A 21,840-nucleotide genomic window follows, 5' to 3' on the forward strand; every position below is an offset into this window, starting at 1 on the left:
GCAATGTGCCAATAGGAACAGTAGACATATTTTCTTATGAAATGTATGAATAAGGATGAAATGAATATTGTAATAAGTGATGTGATCTCGCCAACAAATGTAGACACCAAAGAATATTTAGAAACTAAAATCAACTCATATTTACAGACATGTTGACTTAAAATTCATTAAGATAGAGGGTGAAAGAATGATGCAAATCATGCTGAGATAGATAACTAGACCTAGGTATGAAAAGTTGCAATCACTTGTCTCAACTTACACAGCGGGTAGACTAATCTTGGTGACAAACAATCTGCCTGCAGTTATCAGAGAATTATGTGACTTACCACATCAGATCTACTCAAAAAGATTAGAACATTTAGGTCTACACACCTACTAGGACCTGAATTAGAGCTCCAACTCCTGTCACCAGTGCTGTATTGAAATGTATTTCACATGACGACTAATACTCACCTCCATACTTTCATTATTTCCTTGGATAAGCTAGCCCTAATACAGTTATTGTAGTTAGAAAAAGAAGTGTAATGATTAATAAAACATTAAAAATGTGTAGTGAATGTCTTGCATTGTAATATCAAATGAGCAGATATGCTCACAAATACATATGCACAGTATTCAGACCACAGATATTAAAAAACGTCAAGGAAAGTGACACGTGCACTCTCAAAATTTGTGATAGCTATGGACATAAATGATAAAAAAGAACACACTCTGGTTTAGCAGGCACACATATGACAAGGGGAGGGGGGGGGGGGGGAGGCAGCAGAAGGTTCTAGACACAGTCCAAGAAATGCGCCTGTTGATGAATTATCCAGGGCAATCCATGACTAGCATGAAGAGCTGGAACACCTACTAATGTACAAATGACAGTAACAAATATGTTATAAATAAAATTTCCATGTAGACTGTCTGCTTTGGATTGCGTAGTAGTGATCTCAATATAGTTACATTAACAGTTAATGATAAAAAATCTTTAAGAAGCAAATTGGAACAAGCTACGTGATATAGTAGCCCACATCACCCTTTCACTGTGTTCGTATAGAGCTAAGTGCACAGGCCCTGTAAGAAATAATACAAAACATACAACATGCACATACCCAAAACTGCCATCTCACCATTAAAGAATATTCTGTGGCCACCTGAGTTGACATACATTACACTGCATACAAGGTGATGCCAGAAGAGACCAGTCAAAGGTCCATCGATGTAACCTAACAGGTATAATATAGAAACCTGAAGTCTTAATACTAAGTTTGTTTGGAAAGCCCAAACAAGCACAGTGGGAAAGCTTACTGACAAAATTGGTTAAAGATTGATATTTAGGGATAAACTGTACAAATTACTGATCTTACAAAGAAGGTCAAAGCTTGAATCATTCTGCCCACAATAAAGGCTGAAGATAGATTGGTGATCCACAGGTGGAGACAGTCAGCAGAATATCCATTTTTCATCTCGTCCCAAATGCCAGTCTAGATGCAGATCAGCTGTGTTCAAAGCTTAGATATGTGTTACAAAGTGAATGCACTAATTATTAACTACACGGTTTACTGAGGAAGAAGTAGCCATAGCCATAAAGAAATTTAAAAAAATTGTAAGATTTCAGGACCGATTAATATTTAAACTGAGGCACTCAAACAAATAAAAGTGCAAATCATTTCGTTCCTAGCCAGACAGCTTAATGATTCATTAAAAATGGCCAGGGTGCCTGCCACTTGGAAATTAGCGAAAACTGTAGTAGTCAAAAAGTTCAGGGGTGAAGGTCAGACAAATACTACAAGCTATAGGCCAATCTGTCTGGTTACTATGTGAGGGCTGTTCAATAAAGAATGATCATTATATTTTTATGGTCATAATTTCTCACACTGTAATTGAATCTTACAATGTTCTGTTAGCATGTAACAGATACGCTGTATTACTTTCATTGTTGTTACTTCTACATGGTCCAGTCACATTAATGTAACCACTGCCTATGTTTGATGTCAGAGTGCAAAACCACTGACAGGTGGCGGATGGCAGCACTAGCAGTGGAGGGTACATATAACTTGACGGGGGAGGCACGGAAAATAGTGCAGTTGTTGTTATTGTAATGCAGAAACAGAGCAATTTATCTGACATCCAGAAGGGCATGATCATTGGCTTTTGGCCCAAGGGTGGAAGCATTTCCACAACGGCAAAGTTTTTAAATTGTTCGCGTGCTGCCATCTGTCGTGTCTCCTCGATGACTATTCAGCGAACATTGCCGTGTACGGGTCTCCGCAGCAGGCACCTGGTTCATCCACCCATTCTGAAAGCTGTTCATCAGTGATGAAGGCTGGAATTTACGTGCTGGTACCACAACTAGATGTCCACTGAATGGCAACAAGTGAGCTTTTCAGATGAATCAAGTTTTGTGCTCCATCAGACAGATGCCCATTGGCATGTATTGTCTGAAATCAAACACCCTGCAGCAATCGATTGACGGGTCCAGGGTGGAGGAGGGAGCGTTATGGTCTGGGGAATGTTTTCGTGGCATTCCTTGGGTGATCTCATCATTCTGGAAGGCACAGTGGATCAACATAAGTATGCATCTATCTGTTTGGACCATATTCAGACTTTTGATATGGAATCACATTAATGTGATTGGATAGTGTAGTTCCCACGTGTGAGAGGTGGACAAGCTGAGATATATTCAGTATCTCCTATCGTAGCAACGGAAGTGACACACAGTGACCAATATGTGACTTTGAAATTCTGCTTTCAGCTCGACAAATTTTCAGCTGAGGCCTATGCATTGTTACAGAAGCCTATGGAGAGGATATTCTTCCCTACAGCACAGCTCAAAGAAAGTTTAAATTGTTGAAAGAGGGAAGATGGTCAATTTCAAAGGAAGGTAGGCCCGACGATCCAGTTACTGTTCAGCAAAAGAGGACATCGACACCACTGCTTCGTTGTGAGAGAGGATCAATGAATACTCTCTAGAATATTGGAAATTTCATTGGGTGCCATCCACCAGTTGGCGACAAACAATTTACACTTGGGACACATTTTTGTGTGGTGGGTTCCAAGGCTACTAATTCTTGGGAAAACAGGGACATTTGCTTGTGGGTGTGCATGCAGTTGAAGTTAATGTTAGAGGAAGATCCATAGTTACTTTCAAAGATGATTACTGCTGATGAAACGTGCCTGCATCATTTTGATCCTGAGAGCAAACAGTAAAGGTCAGTGAGGAAAAGGATTGGTTGCTTCTGCTGGGAAAGTTATGGTAATCTTATTTTTTGCTTTTTGTGGAATGATTTATCAGCATGTTGTACTTACACATACATCAATAAATGTACAGTACTTCGGGGATGTCCTGGATGCTGCACCAAGATAATACACATCTGCATACTGAAAATGTTTTGACTGAGTATCTTGCAAAAATCAGTGTGACGTGCACCCCTCACCCTTCCTACAGCCTTCTGTAACCTGAAGAAACACCTTTGCGGAAGCAATTTCTCATCACCAGAAGAGAAAGTGAAGGCTGTGGAGGTGATTCTGAAGGCACTTTTTGAGAAGTGGTTTCCAGTATTTTTTTGTAGACTAGCAGAAACACTGGGTCAAGTGCGTCATATCTGAAGGAGACTGTTTTGATAAGGACCATCAAAATTATGAGGGGCAGTAAAGGTATGTTCTAAAAAAAAAGTATGATCAATTTTTATTGAATAGCCCTTGTATTTGTGAAGATCCAGTGACTCCATTGTGACAGTTTACAGCTGCACATGGAGCTCCATGGATATAATCAGTGCCAGTTTGATTTTAGGAACTGGAAATTTTTTGAAGATGTGGTCAAGAATGCGACCAAAACAATACACATGTAGTAAAAAACATGCAGTTGCAATATTAATTTTCATAGTTAGGAGCATTCGACAATTCATGGTGGCCAGAGTTATTTCTGCATATGTGAGAGCTACAGATACCCAATGTCTGTACTACAGCTTTACTGATTATTGCAGTGCTAGAACTGTGGAATGGTCAGAAGAGGAATAAAAATTATAAGGTGTGCCAGCAGGGGTCAGTTTTCAGGGTAGTATTTTGGGATTTGGCAATCAACCCTATCTTGTACCTGTTGGAAGATGTTCAAGTCAATCGGGTGATAGGATTTTCTGACAGTATCTTCACTCTGGTGTTGGTGATCTCAAGAACTGAGCTAGACGTAATGGCAATAAGGTTCTCTCCAACATTCTTCAGTGATATGTAGAAAATAAATGAACTATAGCTCTACTTGAAACTGTGTACATACTCTTAAAAGGTCAGTATATTTTCCTAGAAATACTACAGTTAAATTAGAAAACATCTAATCACGAGGTCAACAGTCACATGGTACCTCTGAGGCCAGCTGGAAGAAAAGTGTAACTTCACACAAGCAAGCAACACTAAGCAAGCAACATTGTGCACAAAATTGCCTGCACCTCTACAACTAACTAAAAGCTACTGCTGCATATGTTAAAGACATATCGCAATTTCATGTCCACATTGTGGTTAAGGGTCTGGGCATACAGGCTTCTGTGTGTGGAATAGGCAAATCTGGGGATTTGTACAGAGGGAATGTGCTCTTCAAACTTAAAGGGGTTTTGGTATCATACAAACCAATGCTTTGCGGTTGATCCTCAGGACTTACCCAGCAAATGTTGTGGAAAGATGATGTATGGCCTCATACTAGCTACATTAAGGGGGTTTCACAGACGCCCAAGATATCACAGACAAAGAGTAGCAAGCATGGCTCAACTCCTGAACAGGCAAATGTGTGGCAGCGTACCGGCAACAACAGTGAATGGGGCCAAAGAGAACTTTTCCCCGTTATTTGTGAACATCCTTGACTGAGAAACCTCAGGCAGGGCATGGTATATTACTTGGATGAGACATGGCTCATGTGCAGTTTATCTGTACAGATTCAACAGGAAGGACTGTTACATATGTCATTTTGGTCATATAGGAACATTTGAGTACATCATATTTAACTGTCACACCTTATATTCTGTTCAATGTACTTATTGAAACAAAACCTTTCGTTTATGAACTTTTAAGGAATTATGAATGGTGATTGACAGTCATTTTTAGTGGCTTGCCATCACAATTTTTTATCTTAAATATCTTTGTGACTAATGCCCTTTCGGCATATTTATTATTTTATAAATGACACATAAGTACTGCTATTCTTTCACGATGATTCTGTACTTATGCTCTGTATCATACATTTTTAGTCATAATTCTGTGACCATGTTACAGACCATTCTTTGATTTAAATTCTGAGGAAGACACTCCTAGCAGTGCTGAAACCCAGTTAATTCGTTAAAAATTGTGACCGATGGCTGTTTTCTTTCAATTGTAACTATTCACTGTCTCTGAACGTGCAGCCCTAATTACTAAGTCAGACAAAGGGTGCTATTTAGTTATTGCTTATAACTCTGAATATATTTCCAAAACATTAGATTTCTTTAACGAAAATAATATTTTGGAGCTGCACGAGGATCCGACTCCAGTTTTACAAAAAAAGGTCAGGACAGCCATCAACAGCGCAAATTTCCTACTCAAACCATTTCAGAAGAAAATGCTCATTAACATGAACCCTCAGCCCCCAAAACTTCAGTCTCAATTTAAAATACACAAACCTAATCATCCAATACGCCCGATATCTAATAGTATGAATAGTGCGTACCATGATCTGGCCAAATTTCTACATGAAACTCAGAGAGAATCATTCGTTTTTGTGAACAATTTTTCTGTCCCAAATAGTCACACCTTCGTCCAAAAAATAAAAGATTTAGAATGTAGTTCGGACACCAAGTTAGTTTCTTTCAACATCAGAAACCTTTATACTAACGTCCCCGCACAGGAATTGTAGAAAAAAATTTACGTCGGTTCAAAAAAGATATTTCAGATGAACAAATCACAGACTTCATGAATCTCATCTCAGTTGTAGTCAAGTTCAACTATTTCAAATGGACATTTGTACCAGCAATCAGGCGGTCTTGCTATGGGAAATCCGTTAGCTAGTATCTTCGCTGATATTTTCATCAACTCCCTAGAAGAAAATTTTTTTAATTGTTTTCCATCTGCGTCACTAGGGATTCTTTCTTATTCCAGATACGTTGACGATATTCTAATAATCTACAAAGGACCCGCTGACGGTGTTGATTGTATCTTTAACCTATTCAATGATCTTCAAGAGAAAATTTCTTTCACTATCGAATTTGAAAATGAGGCCCGTCAATTAAACTTCCTTGACTTGATGCTTACCATAGAAACAAATAAAATTTCTTTCAGTATTTTTCGTAAAGTAACATATACCGACCAGATCGTTCCTACATCTTCTACTCATCCACAATCACATAAAAAAGCCTTCTTTCATTCTGCTGTTCACCAAGCCATTTCCATCCCACTTTCTAAAGAAAAGTTCAACGACGAAATCAATTTACTTAAAACAACAGCAGTCAACGAGTATAAACCTAACATAGTATAAGACGTCCCTAAAAAGAAAACTCCTAAAATAATTACTATGCTAGGCACTTCTGTTATCGAGTCTAACTCAAAAAAATATTTCTCTATTCCTTTCATGGGGCCTATCTCTTTATCAGATCCAACGTATTCATGGTCTCTGAACATGCAGCCATGTACAAAATTTTGCAGTTTTGAGTGTGTTCATACCCATCTACAGAAGGAGACATTAGTTCAGCAGATAAAACAAATATCAGGTCTAATATTTGTTCTCAGAATTCACATTTTCATTTCCCTTTTTATAATTGTGACAACTGAAATATTAATGCAGTTTGCTTTTAAATGTGATGTTACACCACAGTAACATATGTCTGACAAGAACAAGAAGTTATCAGTTTTGTTGTACATTATTGACAATTACAAATTTGGTCAGTAGTCAGGAGTAATAATACATTACAGAAAAATGTGGTTTCTTAGATTACAAATTTAACTTATTCTCAATATGATCCTTTTTCGAGTTAGAAGGTTCCATCACTTCAGCACACTTCCATGTCTGCAAAATACACATCTACTGCTGCTGTAATCTGTACACTGAAGTGGAAAAGTTATCCAGTGAAAAACTACTTTTGAGTGAATATAAGTGGAAGGTACCAAATCTGATAAATATTGACACTGTGCCATTAACTCCTTAGCTTTAGCATTACATTACTGGGTCCATCCTCCATCCACTTACTTACATGCATGTCCTGCCCATGTATTGTATTGTATTGTATTTTTATTGGTCCTGTTGTCTACATAGCAGCTTGTGCATAAGACATTGGACAAGTCAAGTTATAAATATACAGGTTGAAAGTCATTTCAAGGCATACATATTTAAGGTTACAGTAATACACTTTACACGTAAGTATTTATATAACACATTTCATAAATTTAAATATTCTTCAATGGAGTAAAAGCAGTGATGCTGTAAATATGACTTTAGAGATTTTCCAAATGTATTGACCTCAGTGATAGCTTTTATGTTGTCAGGAAGTTTGTTATAAAGCTTAACTCCCATGTGAAAAGTACCTTTTTGGCACAGTGCTGTGCTGATTTGAGTCATATGTAAGTTTCTGTTTTATCTGGTAAGGTGATCATGTATATCACAGTTTTTTTGCAGTCTCCAGTCCTTGCTTATTACATTTAATTTAAAGAACAAAAGGGTTTCCACAATGTATACACATGGTAATGGAGGAATACCAGATTTCTTAAACATGGGTTTACAAGAGTCTCTAGGCTTGCACCCAAACAAGATTCTAATGGCCCTTTTTTGTAGTTTAAAAGTGCTATTAGCTGTTTTAGAGTTTCCCCAGAAGGTGACCCCATATCTGAGACGAGAATGAAAGTACAAATGATATGCATTCAATACTGTTTTCTCACTACAGCATGATTTTAATGAACAAAGAAGGTAACATATTTTACTCAGTTCTGCACTGAGATATTCAATATGCCTATTCCATCTGATGTTACTCTGCAGCCAAAGTCCTAAGAATTTGGTTTCAGTATTGTTACCAACTGGTTCGTCATTGATAGAGACTGATGGGATAAACATGTCCTTGTTAGGAACATTGTGGAATTTTAGAACAGTGGTTTTCTTACTGTTTATTACAAGCTGATTACTGTGTGCCCAGCTGCTAAGTTATTTCGTGACCATGTTTACCGTCTGCTGTAACTGTTCATGGTCGTCACCTTTTAGTAGAATCATGGTGTCATCCGCAAATATGATTGTCTTGTGTGCATCAACATTTAAGCGTAATCATTTATGTACAGAAGAAACAGAAGGGGTCCCATTACTGATCCTTGGGGTACACCACATTTAATTTGTTTATAGTCTGATAAGTGATTAGATACAGTTTTTAGTTCAATATTTGTGTGCTTGATGCTCACTGCCTGCTTACGATTAGTCAGGAAGGAACTGATCAACTTGTTGGACAGACCTCGAATACCATATCTTTCAAGCTTTAATAGCAGAATTTTATGGTCCACCATGTCAAAAGCTTTTGACAAGTCAATTTCATTTCATTTCATTTCATTTTCATTATTACATCTTCGATGTCACCTTGTTTCTTGATCCTCTCTTTCTTGGGATCTCAATATGAATCTCTCCATCACTCGCTGAACAACTCTTAGTTTTGTAATTGTTTTTAGATTACGAATCGTGTTTCACTTCTAACATGAGATGTGATAATACACACAATTTGTGAATTTTCATTTTTGAAAATTTGCTTTTCAAAATCTCATTTAGTTTACAAAAACAAGTCTCTACCTTATCTGCTCTTTTATTTATAACCTTTCCTGTCTCTACAGTCCGTGTTTTCAACCACCAAAAGTACGACGACTCATCAACTGGTACTGCGAAGTAATTTTTATCTTATATTATTTGTTTTCATCGTGGTACTTACACATGATGTTAGTTTTATTATAACTGATTTTCAAGCCTGCTTTCAAACTGACTCTGTCAGGTGTATTCATATGTTGCAGCAGCTTATCTGCACTAACAGCTAACAGTGTGCAACTTCTTAACAAAATAAAGGTGATTAAGATATATTTTATTAGCACACATTCAGTCATGGTTTGCTCAGTGTAAGCATATAAAAAGTTGCTCTGAGACTTCAGAAAATAGCTTGTAGTGTCATTAGAATATCCATGTCAGTCTCCTCTTTTCAAGTGCTGAATTTCTCATTATCCTAATGAAGTGTTACGGAAGCCTTAGCATTAATGTACATATTCTTCAGTATTCTAAGACTGTGCCTTGTTTTTCAAGCACTGTTAGTACAATTCTGTTTAACTGACTCCAAAGATTTTTCTGAATCTGTGAATCCCAGAAAAAGTTGTTATTCATCTCATTCACCTATTCTATCATTTCATGCTTGACTTGCGAGTAGTCCAATGTGCTATATCCATTTCTAAAGCCAACTTATTCGTTTGCTTCATTAAAATTCAATGCCTCTGTTGTATTGCTTTACCTTCAGCTTTTAGCATTTCTAATGATATTACACCATCCTCTCACACTTTTCGTTTGTTCGTACTGTGAAATACTTTTTAATTCTGCGTATTATATCATGTTTCTGTTCTTTGTGCTTGACACTCTGCCATTTTTTTCTAGTTTCCTCATCTTATTTGATATTTTCTTTTGCTTTCATCACATGTGCAGAACCCTTTGCTTTCTGCAAGTTAAGTAGTTGACTTTATCATCTGTGCTTGTACAGTTTTCACTTTTCTAATATGCTCCTGTACAGTCTTCACTTTTCTATTATGTGAAACACGTTCCTTATTTTAATATGATATATTTCCTTTTTAAAAGTATGATCCTGGATAGTATACAGCTACTGTATTTCTGGTGTTAACAGCTGAATTGGATGAAGGATTAAATGGTGTGGATCAGAAGATAGTGTGGAGATAGAGGAGGGGGTGACTGAGGGCTACTAAGGAAAGACATCAAGGAAACAAAATAGGAATGTGGCATCAGTGGTTTATTGTGGTGCATGAAGGGAAGTTGCATTGTGGACATGATTAGGTGGAAGGATGGATTGAGGGGAAGAGATTGAAAAAAACGACGACTACAATTACAGAAAGTTAGAGTGTAAACTAGTGGGCTGAAGTTAGGAGGAGGCCATGAAGTCGGGGATGGAGGCGAGTATGAAACGGGCAATTGGATGTGGAGGCCAAGAGGTCTGCGGGAGCAAAGCATGTGTTATAAGGACAATTCTCATTTACATAATTCAGAGAATCTGCTACTGGGAGAGGATCAACACGGCACAAGTTGTGAGGCAACCTTTATAAAGTTGAGCATTGTGTTCTGCCCCTGGGTAGTTGCCCATGCCCTTGGTCGCAGTTGGCAGTGGCCTTAATTTGGGTAGCAACTGATTGGTGGTCAGGCCTACATAAAAGCATGTGCAAAAGGTAAAACAGAGTTGGTATATGAAATGATTGCTTACACATATGTCCCTTCCTCTTACAGGGTATATGATTGTGATGGGACTGGATGAGGGTGTGAAAAAGACTTGTTCTGCACTGGGGTATTCTGTGAAGGAGATGGGAATATATATGACATATGTATGGACAGAATGTTTTGTAGACTGCATTGGCAGCATAGCAGTACTTTGAGAGAGACTGAAAGGATTGTGGGTAAGAAGTACCTAATTTTTGAGCATGATGGTATTTAGGCAAAGCCCTGGCTAAGGATGTGTTTAAATTGTTCCGTCTGGTGTGATACTGAGTAATGAGGATGAAGGTGGCCAAGTTGTGGAGGAATGAGGACCGGGTGTCATGTCCCTGGCTCCAAATTGTGCCGTTATCACCAATGCAGCTGAACTAACCAGGAATTCAGGATCTGAGTACTCTTGGTAGAGCACTTGCCCGTGAAAGGTAAAGGTGTTGATGTCGAGTCTTGGTATGGCACGCAGTTTTAATCTGCCAGGAAGTGTCATATCAGCACACTCTCTGCTGCAGAGTGAAAATTTCATTCCGGAAACATCCCCTAAGCTGTGGCTTAGCCATGTCTCTGCAATATACTTTCTTCCAGGAGTGCTAGTCCTGCAAGTTTTGCAGGAGAAGGTACCTAAAAGCACTCCTGTATTAGAATTCAACATTGTGACATTGTGACAAAATTTCAACACAGTCGGTCAAGAACCTTTGGAGATTAACAATTTTGAACAAACTGACATTTACATTTTTTATAACGTTTCCCTTTTATTAAATGCACATTACATATATGCAAGATGGAATTCCAGTAAGAATATAAAAACATCTGAGTATTTTAATGCAATTTGTGTCAAAAGTTCAAAGCTATTGGTCAAGAACTTTCAGAGATACATGCTTTTTAATGAACAAACATTTACATTTTAATTTACATAGATGTTTAGTTGTACAACATATGGAGAGTAGATATTGTCTGTGTAGATTAATTTTATTTTTTAAACATTCTTTATTTTACAAAACTTCTTTGAAAACAGCAGTTATAATCTGATCATCATTTACTTCTTGGCTGTATGTTTCCTTAGCACAAACATAAATATCACTGAGTTTGCAAACTCGTAAAAAAGCCACATATAACTGTCCCTGTGAGAAAGCAGGTTCTGGTAAATACAATTCTGCCCTCTGAAGTGTTTGACTGTTGGCTTTATTAGTGTTTATAACTAAGGCCAGTTTTATTGGGGATTGTTCCCTTACATTTGGAAAGGCGTGGTTGTATCAGAAGGTATTTGCAGGGTATGAGCACAGTTTTATCAAAGTTAATGAATTTAGCAGTGATGATGTACTTACTCACATAAGTGAGTTACCACTAATCTCACACCATTAATGAATCCCTGATTAGCATTAAGACTTTTAAGTAATGGAATAATAGCATTTTTCTTTGAAAACAAATGATGTGGTAAATCAGGCAGATTTAAAAAGTTCAAGAAATCTATGGAATACAATGGAATGTTCTTTTATTTCTTCAATTTGGATAGAATCATAACTTGAGTAACCCTTTGCCTTTCCAGGTAAATAACATATTAATTAAGTGTTGTACTTGCAATAATGAACCATGGACCTTGCCGTTGGTGGGGAGGCTTGCGTGCCTCAAAGATACAGATAGCCGTACCATAGGTGCAACCACAATGGAGGGGTATCTGTTGAGAGGCCAGACAAACGTGTGATTCCTGAAGAGGGGCAGCATCCTTTTCAGTAGTTGCAGGGGCAACAGTCTGGATGATTGACTGATCTGGCCCTGTAACACTAACCAAAACGGCCTTGCTGTTTTGGTACTGCGAACGGTTGAAAGCAAGGGGAAACTACAGCCATAATTTTTCCCGAGGGCATGCAGCTTTACTGTATGATTAAATGATGATGGCGTCCTCTGGGGTAAAATATTCCGGAGGTAAAATAGTCCCCCATTCGTATCTCCGGGTGGGGACTACTCAAGAGGACATCGTCATCAGGAGAAAGAAAACTGGCATTCTACGGATCGGAGTGTGGAATGTCAGATCCCTTAATCGGGCAGGTAAGTTAGAAAATTTTAAAAGGGAAGTGGATAGGTTAAAGTTAGAGATAGTGGGAATTAGTGAAGTTCGGTGGCAGGAGGAACAAGACTTTTGGTCAGGTGAATACAGGGTTATAAATACAAAATCAAATAGGGGTAATGCAGGAGTAGGTTTAATAATGAATAAAAAAATAGGAGTGCGGGTAAGCTACTACAAACAGCATAGTGAACACATTATTGTGGCCGAGATAGACACAAAGCCCACACCTACTACAGTAGTACAAGTTTATATGCCAACTAGCTCTGCAGATGATGAAGAAGTCAATGAAATGTATGATGAGATAAAAGAAATTATTCAGGTAGTGAAGGGAGACGAAAATTTAATAGTCATAGGTGACTGGAATTCGAGAGTAGGAAAAGGAAGAGAAGGAAATGTAGTAGGTGAATACGGATAGGGGATAAGAAATGGAAGAGGAAGCCGCCTGGTAGAATTTTGCACAGAGCATAACTTAATCATAGCTAACACTTGGTTTAAGAATCACGAAAGAAGGTTGTATACATGGAAGAAGCCTGGAGATACTAGAAGGTTTCAGGTAGATTATATAGTGATAAGACAGAGATTTAGGAACCAGGTTTTAAATTGTAGACATTTCCAGGGGCAGATGTGGACTCTGACCACAATCTATTGGTTATGACCTGTAGATTAAAACTGAAGAAACTGCAAAAAGGTGGGAATTTAAGGAGATGGGACCTGGATAAACTGAAGGAACCAGAGGTTGTACAGAGTTTCAGGGAGAGCATATGGAACAATTGACAGGGATGGAGGAAAGAAATACAGTAGAAGAAGAATGGGTAGCTTTGAGGAATGAAGCAGTGAAGGCAGCAGAGGATGAAGTAGGTAAAAAGACGAGGGCTAGTAGAAATCCTTGGGTAACAGAAGAGATACTGAGTTTAATTGATGAAAGGAGAAAATATAAAAATGCAGTAAGTGAAGCAGGCAAAAAGGAATACAAACATCTCAAAAATGAGATCGACAGGAAGTGCAAAATGGCTAAGCAGGGATGGCTCGAGGACAAATGTAAGGATGTAGAGGCTTATCTCATTAGGGGTAAGATAGATACTGCCTACAGGAAAATTAAAGAGACCTTTGGAGATAAGAGAACCACTTGTATGAAGATCAAGAGCTTTGATGGAAACCCAGTTCTAAGCAAAGAAGGGAAAGCAGAAAGGTGGAGGGAGTATATAGAGGGTCTACAAAGGGGCGATGTTCTTGAGGACAGTATTATGGAAATGGAAGAAGAGGTAGATGAAGATGAAATGGGAGATATGATACTGCGTGAAGAGTTTGACAGAGCACTGAAAGACCTAAGTTGAAACAAGGCCCCGGCAGTAGGCAACATTCCATTAGAACTACTGACAGCCTTGGGAGAGCCAGTCCTGACAAAACTCTACCATCTGGTGAGCAAGATGTATGAGACAGGCGAAATTCCCAAAGCAGGTGTTGACAGATGTGAAAATTACCGAACTATCAGTTTAATAAGTCACAACTGCAAAATACTAACGCGAATTCTTTACAGACGAATGGAAAAACTGGTAGAAGCTGACCTCAGGGAAGATCAGTTTGGATTCCGTAGAAATATTGGAACACATGAGGCAATACTGACCCTACGACTTATCTTAGAAGAAAGATTAAGGAAAGGCAAACCTACGTTTCTAGCATTTGTAGACTTAGAGAAAGCTTTTGACAATGTTGACTGGAATACTCTCTTTCAAATTCTGAAGGTGTCAAGGGTAAAGTACAGGGAGCGAAAGGCTATTATTTTACAATTTGTGCAGAAAGCAGATGGCAGTTCTAAGAGTCGAGGGGCATGAAAGGGAAGCAGTGTTTGGGAATGGAGTGAGACAGGGTTGTAATCTGTCCCCGATGTTATTCAATCTGTATATTGAGCAAGCAGTAAAGGAAACGAAAGAAAAGTTCGGAGTAGGTGTTAAAATCCATGGAGAAGAAATAAAAACTTTGAGGTTCACCGATGACATTGTAATTCTGTCAGAGACAGCAAAGGACTTGGAAGAGCAGTTGAACGGAATGGACAGTGTCTTGAAAGGAGGGTATAAGATGAACATCAACAAAAGCAAAGCAAGGATAATGGAATGTAGTCGAATTAAGTCAGATGATGCTGCGGGAATTAGATTAGGAAATGAGACACTTAAAGTAGTAAATGAGTTTTGCTATCTGGGGAGCAAAATAACTGATGATGGTCGAAGTAGAGAGGATATAAAATGTAGACTGGCAATGGCAAGGAAAGCGTTTCTGAAGAAGAGAAATTTGTTAACATTGAGTATTGGTTTAAGTGTCAGGAAGTTGTTGTATGGAGTGTAGCCATGTATGGAAGTGAAACATGGACCATAAATAGGTTAGACAAGAAGAGAATAGAAGCTTTCGAAATGTGGTGTTACAGAAGAATGTTGAAGATTACATGGGTAGATCACGTAACTAATGAGGAGGTATTGAATAGAATTGGGGAGAAGAGGAGTTTGTGGCACAACTTGACTAGAAGAAGGGACCGGTTGGTAGGACATGTTCTGAGACATCAAGGGATCACCAATTTGGTACTGGAGGGCAGCGTGGAGGGTAAAAATCGTAGAGGGAGACTAAGAGATGAATACACTAAGCAGATTCAGAAGGATGTAGGTTGCAGTAGGTACTGGGAGATGAATAGGCTTGCACAGGATAGAGTAGCATGGAGAGCTGCATCAAACCAGTCTCAGGACTGAGACCACAACAACAACAACTTGCAATCATTTATTGGACATGCAATCACCTCTAAATGGAATTGAGAAACATTTTGGTCATTGATTTCTGTGACATTGAATGTAGTGGTAATAAAATTGTCATAACTACAATATAATGTTTAGGAGTTTTGATTGCTCCAGTGAAGTAACCAGTTTGATTTTGTAAATCGCCATTACCACATTTAAATAACCATTCAGTGAAAATGGGATCATCATTTGCCCTCATATTTTGAGCTAACTTTGGAATTTTAACATGAGGCAATAAGGGTGGCTGTTTAACTCTAGTTTCAACAATGGCTGTTGTACTGGCTTGTCTAATGAAGGGTAATACGTGACGGAAGTCTCTACCAAACAGAACCATTTTGCCTCCATAAGCGAGATTATTATTCGTGAGGTTCCTTAATGTCAATTGACAGTGCATAGCACAGGTTTGGGAATCACTAAAATCTCATACCAGAAGATGTGGTCAGAGTCACAGAGAAGTTTTACATCCTTTGTGTGAGTGTGAATCGATGAGAGTGCTGTGTTCAAGATGAGTGGCTTGTAAATCACTTGTGACATGTGTCCCCCAGGTAAGAGATGGGCAGCAAAAAACCTTGCTTTCATCTTGTCAAATGTGACACAAAGTTTTGTAGACAAATGTTTTACCGGTGTGTCCTGTCCGTCAGTGAAGGAACTGTTAGAAATTTTATTTCTTATTGAATGTAAGACTTGTTCATGTGTTGCCTTTTGTCCTGCATTTACCTTTTGGTAAGCTGTCTTGCCGTTTGTATGTTCTTGTATGCTTCTGTTGTGTGTTGTGTGACATTCACAACAGGGGTCACCACGTTGAATTGTTGGCATGATTTGCCATGATATGTAAAAACATTCTCCTATTCTAGCAGAGTGAGGTTGTAGGCATCAGGTAGCACATACTGTCTCTGAAAATCTTCTGAAAATGCGTCCTGAAATGTTGTCCACAACTTAGGTATATTGACAGAAAAAAAAATTAATGAGAACAGAATATACAGATGATGGTGAAGAACCATGATGTTTTCAAAATAATGTTTTTGACAAAAACAATAACTTTTAAACAATGTGTGTAGTTTTCATCATTAGTGGTGAAAGAAGTATTGAAAATGATGGTTCAGTCATTAATTTTGGTTACGTAAAAAAAATAATGTTGAGAAATAACATAGATTATTCTCAGTACATAATTGTAATATATTTGTAGTGGGAACGGCAGAAGCAACAGCAGTTGGTTCAACGGGCGTGGGTGGATCAGGTCAAGGAGCAGCAAGAGCTAAGAGCAAAGAGAGAGCAGGAAGAAATGGAAGCATTGCGTGAGCGAGAGGCTAAGCTTTTGGAAGAACAACGTAAGCAGGAGGAGCTGAAGGAGCTGAAGAGAAAGAAGGCTGAGTTGCTACAGCAGCAGCTGGTGGAGCAGATTGCTGTAATAAAGTAAGAAACATTATTTAATGTAAGCGGACAAATAAAATAACTGCTCACCAGGTGGCTGCAGGAGAACACACACATAAAAGAAGGTTATACTCATGCAAGATTTAGGAGCCAGTGGCTCCTCCTTTCGGCAGAAGGGTTGAAGAGGAAGGAAGAGGGGTAAATGAAAAGGACTGGAGAGGTTTAGGAAAAGGGGGATATTTCGGAAAAGTCACCCAGAACTGCAGGTCAGGGAGACTTATCAGACGGGATGAGAGGAAAAGAGGCTTTCCTTCTCATCCCGTTCAGTAAGCCGCCCCTGATCGCAGTTCTGTGTGACTTTTTCTGAAATCTACACCTTTCCTTCACCCCTTTCCCTCCCCTTCAACCCTTCTGCCGGAACGAGGAGCAATTGACTCTGAAACCTTGCATAAGTATAACCTTCTTTGATGTGTGTGTTCTTCTGCCCCACTTAGTGAGTAGTTTTTTTTAAATCTGTCCAATTACATTATATTGTCATAAATTGGTTATTTTCATTGTTATAAGAAACATTATGTGTGGCATATGTTGCTGATCGTTATTGAAGCATTAATAAATACTGCCTACAGAGTATCTGCTGTTGTGACAAATATGTTACTAGTAGGCATTCTTTCTGTAAGGAATGCCCCCTTTTCCTGTGCTTGTCTACTTTTGATGTCTTCCTTGCTTTATCCATGACTTATTTTTTGCTTTGAAGGTAACATAATTCCTTAATTGTTCTATTTCGTGGTCCCAAATTTTGATGGTAAATTTTTCACTAATCATTACTTTTTTCAGTTTCTGTATCAATAGACTGTCTTTCCATTCAGTGTCCTCACTTTCGTCATAAGAGGATGGTAGTGTCATCAGCAAATCCTATCATTGATGTCCTTTTTGCATGAATTTTAATCCTACTCTTGAACCATTATTTTATTTCCAGCATTGCTTCTTTGATGTACAGATTGAGCAGTAGGAGAGAAAGATTATCCTTATCTTACATTCTGTTTAATATGAGCAATTTTTCTCAATCTTCCATCCTTACTATTGCTTGTTGGTTCAAATATGTATGGTATATTACCTGTCATTTCCTGTATTTTCACCAATTTTTCTGTGAATTCCAAACATCTTGCATTAATTTACATTGTCAAATATTTTTTCTTGGTTGATAGATCCTGTAAATGTGTCCTGAGTTTTCTTAAGTCTTGTTTGCATTGTCAAGCACATCATCAGAACTGCATGTGGTGCCTTCACTTACACTAAAGCCATTCTGATCATCATCTAACAGATTCTCAGATATTTTCCCCATTCTTTTTGTCAGCAGTTCAGTTGCATGAACTGTTAAGCTGACTGAGAAATATTTTTTACACTTATCTGCCCTTGCTATCTTCAGGATGGTATGGATGTCTCTAGACTCGTGGGACATAATAGTTCTTTCATTGTTTTGTAAGCATGTTATTGGAAATTAACTTACACATGTCCTTCAGAAGTCAATATAAAAACACTTGCTGCCAATACATTTTATTGCACGATCTCCTCCATTACTGTGCACAGTATATGTAAAAGTGACAGTGGTACCTTCCAGAAAATCTGTTAATTACTTTTATGAAAAACCATATGTCTGCTTGTGTCTGTATATGTGCGGATAGGTGTGTGTGTGTGTGTGTGTGTGTGTGTGTGTGTGTGTGTGTGCACCTGTCCCTTTTTCCCACTAGGGTCAGTCTTTCCACTCCCGGGATTGGAATTACTCCTTACCCTCTCCCTTAAAACCCACATCCTTTCGTCTTTCCCTCTCCTTCCCTCCTTCCCTCCTTCCCTCTTTCCTGATGAAGCAACCGTGGGTTGCGAAAGCTTGAAATTTGTGTGTGTGTTTGTGTGTGTTTTATTGTGTCTATCTACCAGCACTTCCTCGTTTGGTAAGTCACAGCATCTTTGTTTTTTAATACATACATACTCTGTAAGCCATGGCAGAATGTACCTTGTACCACTGCTAATCATTCCCTTTTCTTTTCCACTGATAGGTGGAGTGAGGGAAAAATGACTTTGTCTATAGCTCCTTACAAGTCCATCATATGAAATTAAAACTAAGGGCCATAAAGGATGCTCCAAGACTAATGTAGATGAGTGACAATTAAAGCAGAGATCTGGATTTCTGTATAATATCTGTTAAAGACTTCAGCAGCTTTGCAAAGCAATAATTACATCTATTTCTGTTCTCTGCAAACCACTGTGAAGGGCATGGCAAGAGCACTCCACAACACAACACACATTATGCTTTCTTCTTAATGAGAAGTCATTTCTGTATACAAGAAAAAAATAATTGCTAAAATTGAGGCCTATGGAACACCTTAACTTATTTATTTATTTATTTATTTTCTGTCCATATAACAAAAAGTTTTCAGACATTGTCAGGAAAATTTAGATTACATTACACATATACTGTAAAATATTTACATTCTTTCTAAACAACATATGGATTGGACACATGTCTGTACACATTATTTTTCAAAAGGGCACTACAAGTAGATTCCTCTATAGTGTAACACAATTTAGCTTATATTTATAATAGTACAGTACACATAATACAGTGTATAGTTACATTCTTTCATACCACTGATAGATTGGAGACATTGTCTATATACACTGTTTTCCAAGATGGCACTACAATTTAAAGTCCTCTATAGAGTAACAACACTTCTCTATTAATAATTGCTTCAGTCTACTCTTTAGCATATTTAGATTTACTTTCTCGACTTCAGAGTAGTGCATTGTAGAAAATTGCTACCATTCTGTGTGAACTGTGGTCCATTGCCTTTTTATTGGTCACAATTCTATGAAAATTTTCCCTTCCCCGTGTATCATAGTTGTGTACATTTCTGTTTCTCATATTAAATTCAGGATTTTGTTTCACGAACATGACTGTCTGCAGTATATAGATGGAGTACACTGTAAGAATTTTACACTCCTGGAAATGGAAAAAAGAACACATTGACACCGGTGTGTCAGACCCACCATACTTGCTCCGGACACTGCGAGAGGGCTGTACAAGCAATGATCACACGCACGGCACAGCGGACACACCAGGAACCGCGGTGTTGGCCGTCGAATGGCGCTAGCTGCGCAGCATTTGTGCACCGCCGCCGTCAGTGTCAGCCAGTTTGCCGTGGCATACGGAGCTCCATCGCAGTCTTTAACACTGGTAGCATGCCGCGACAGCGTGGACGTGAACCGTATGTGCAGTTGACGGACTTTGAGCGAGGGCGTATAGTGGGCATGCGGGAGGCCGGGTGGACGTACCGCCGAATTGCTCAACACGTGGGGGGTGAGGTCTCCACAGTACATCGATGTTGTTGCCAGTGGCCGGCGGAAGGTGCACGTGCCCGTCGACCTGGGACCGGACCGCAGCGACGCACGGATGCACGCCAAGACCGTAGGACCCTACGCAGTGCCGTAGGGTACTGCACCGCCACTTCCCAGCAAATTAGGGACACTGTTGCTCCTGGGGTATCGGCGAGGACCATTCGCAACAGTCTCCATGAAGCTGGGCTACGGTCCCGCACACCGTTAGGCCGTCTTCCGCTCACGCCCCAACATCGTGCAGCCCGCCTCCAGTGGTGTCGCGACAGGCGTGAATGGAGGGACGAATGGAGACGTGTCGTCTTCAGCGATGAGAGTCGCTTCTGCCTTGGTGCCAATGATGGTCGTATGCGTGTTTGGCGCCGTGCAGGTGAGCGCCACAATCAGGACTGCATACGACCGAGGCACACAGGGCCAACACCCGGCATCATGGTGTGGGGAGCGATCTCCTACACTGGCCGTACACCACTGGTGATCGTCGAGGGGACGCTGAATAGTGCACGGTACATCCAAACCGTCATCGAACCCATTGTTCTACCATTCCTAGACCGGCAAGGGAACTTGCTGTTCCAACAGGACAATGCACGTCCGCATGTATCCCGTGCCACCCAACGTGCTCTAGAAGGTGTAAGTCAACTACCCTGGCCAGCAAGATCTCCGGATCTGTCCCCCATTGAGCATGTTTGGGACTGGATGAAGCATCGTCTCACGCAGTCTGCACGTCCAGCACGAACGCTGGTCCAACTGAGGCGCCAGGTGGAAATGGCATGGCAAGCCGTTCCACAGGACTACATCCAGCATCTCTACGATCGTCTCCATGGGAGAATAGCAGCCTGCATTGCTGCGAAAGGTGGATATACACTGTACTAGTGCCGACATTGTGCATGCTCTGTTGCCTGTGTCTATGTGCCTGTGGTTCTGTCAGTGTGATCATGTGATGTATCTGACCCCAGGAATGTGTCAATAAAGTTTCCCCTTCCTGGGACAATGAATTCACGGTGTTCTTATTTCAATTTCCAGGAGTGTATATTTTCTAAAGATGTCTCTACAAGGCTCTCTCTTCTTTACCTTGGCTACCATTGTTACTGCCTTTTTTTGTAATCTAAACAGTCTATCTATATGAACTGCTGATGCCCCACCCCATATCTCAATACCATACTGAAGGTGCAGATGAACTAACCCAAAATATATTTGCTTAAAGTATCATGGTCCAAGAAGGCTGAGACCCATTTCAGTAGATACACATTTCTACTGATTTTCTTGCAAATATTATCTACATGGTCTTTCCATGATAAGTGTTCATCAACAACGATGCCCAAAAATTTATGTGAATTTGCATATGCAAGACCCAATGGGGATGTAAATACAGTATCAGTTATGGCAGCATTATAACTGTGGATGAACTTCATTATTACCGTTTTGTCTTTATTTAAAAGAAACTTGTTTGCTGTAAGGTATGCGGACAGAGTATTGAAACTGACCTCGGTACTTTTAGCTGCAGACTGCATATCACTGCCACAGCTGATGAAGGATATGTCATCAGCATAACTTACAACCATGCAGTTTTGGGGTTCATATAAGTTATTTACATATACAAGGAACAGAAAAGGCCCTAGTATGCTTCCTTGAGGCACACCACATTGAAGTGTCCTGAAGTTTGATTTGGTTGTTAGGAGTTGCTCATTATTTAGATAAGTTAGCTTTACACACTGTTTCCTGTCTTTCAAATAGGAGGTAAGTAGTTTCGAGGCTAATCCTCTAAACCTGTACTCTTCTAGCTTACACAGAAGAATGGTATGATT

General features: G+C 39.3%; 1 protein-coding gene across 5 annotated transcripts in view; it reads left to right on the forward strand.

Annotated features, from left to right (window-relative positions):
* Window positions 1-21,840, forward strand: part of LOC126101165 (trichoplein keratin filament-binding protein) — a 796,043-nt gene that overhangs the window by 678,338 nt on the left and 95,865 nt on the right. For all 5 annotated transcript variants that reach the window (XR_007522283.1, XM_049911860.1, XM_049911861.1 and 2 more), the window contains one exon: window positions 16,464-16,690. Coding sequence is in view for 4 of the 5 variants with exons in the window: in XM_049911860.1 (XP_049767817.1) it covers window positions 16,464-16,690 (227 nt within the window). In the remaining variant the exon portion in view is untranslated. The remainder of the gene's footprint in view (window positions 1-16,463; window positions 16,691-21,840) is intronic.

The sequence above is a fragment of the Schistocerca cancellata genome, chromosome 9 (genome assembly GCF_023864275.1).
Source record: "Schistocerca cancellata isolate TAMUIC-IGC-003103 chromosome 9, iqSchCanc2.1, whole genome shotgun sequence".
In the NCBI taxonomy this organism is placed as follows: domain Eukaryota; kingdom Metazoa; phylum Arthropoda; class Insecta; order Orthoptera; family Acrididae; genus Schistocerca; species Schistocerca cancellata.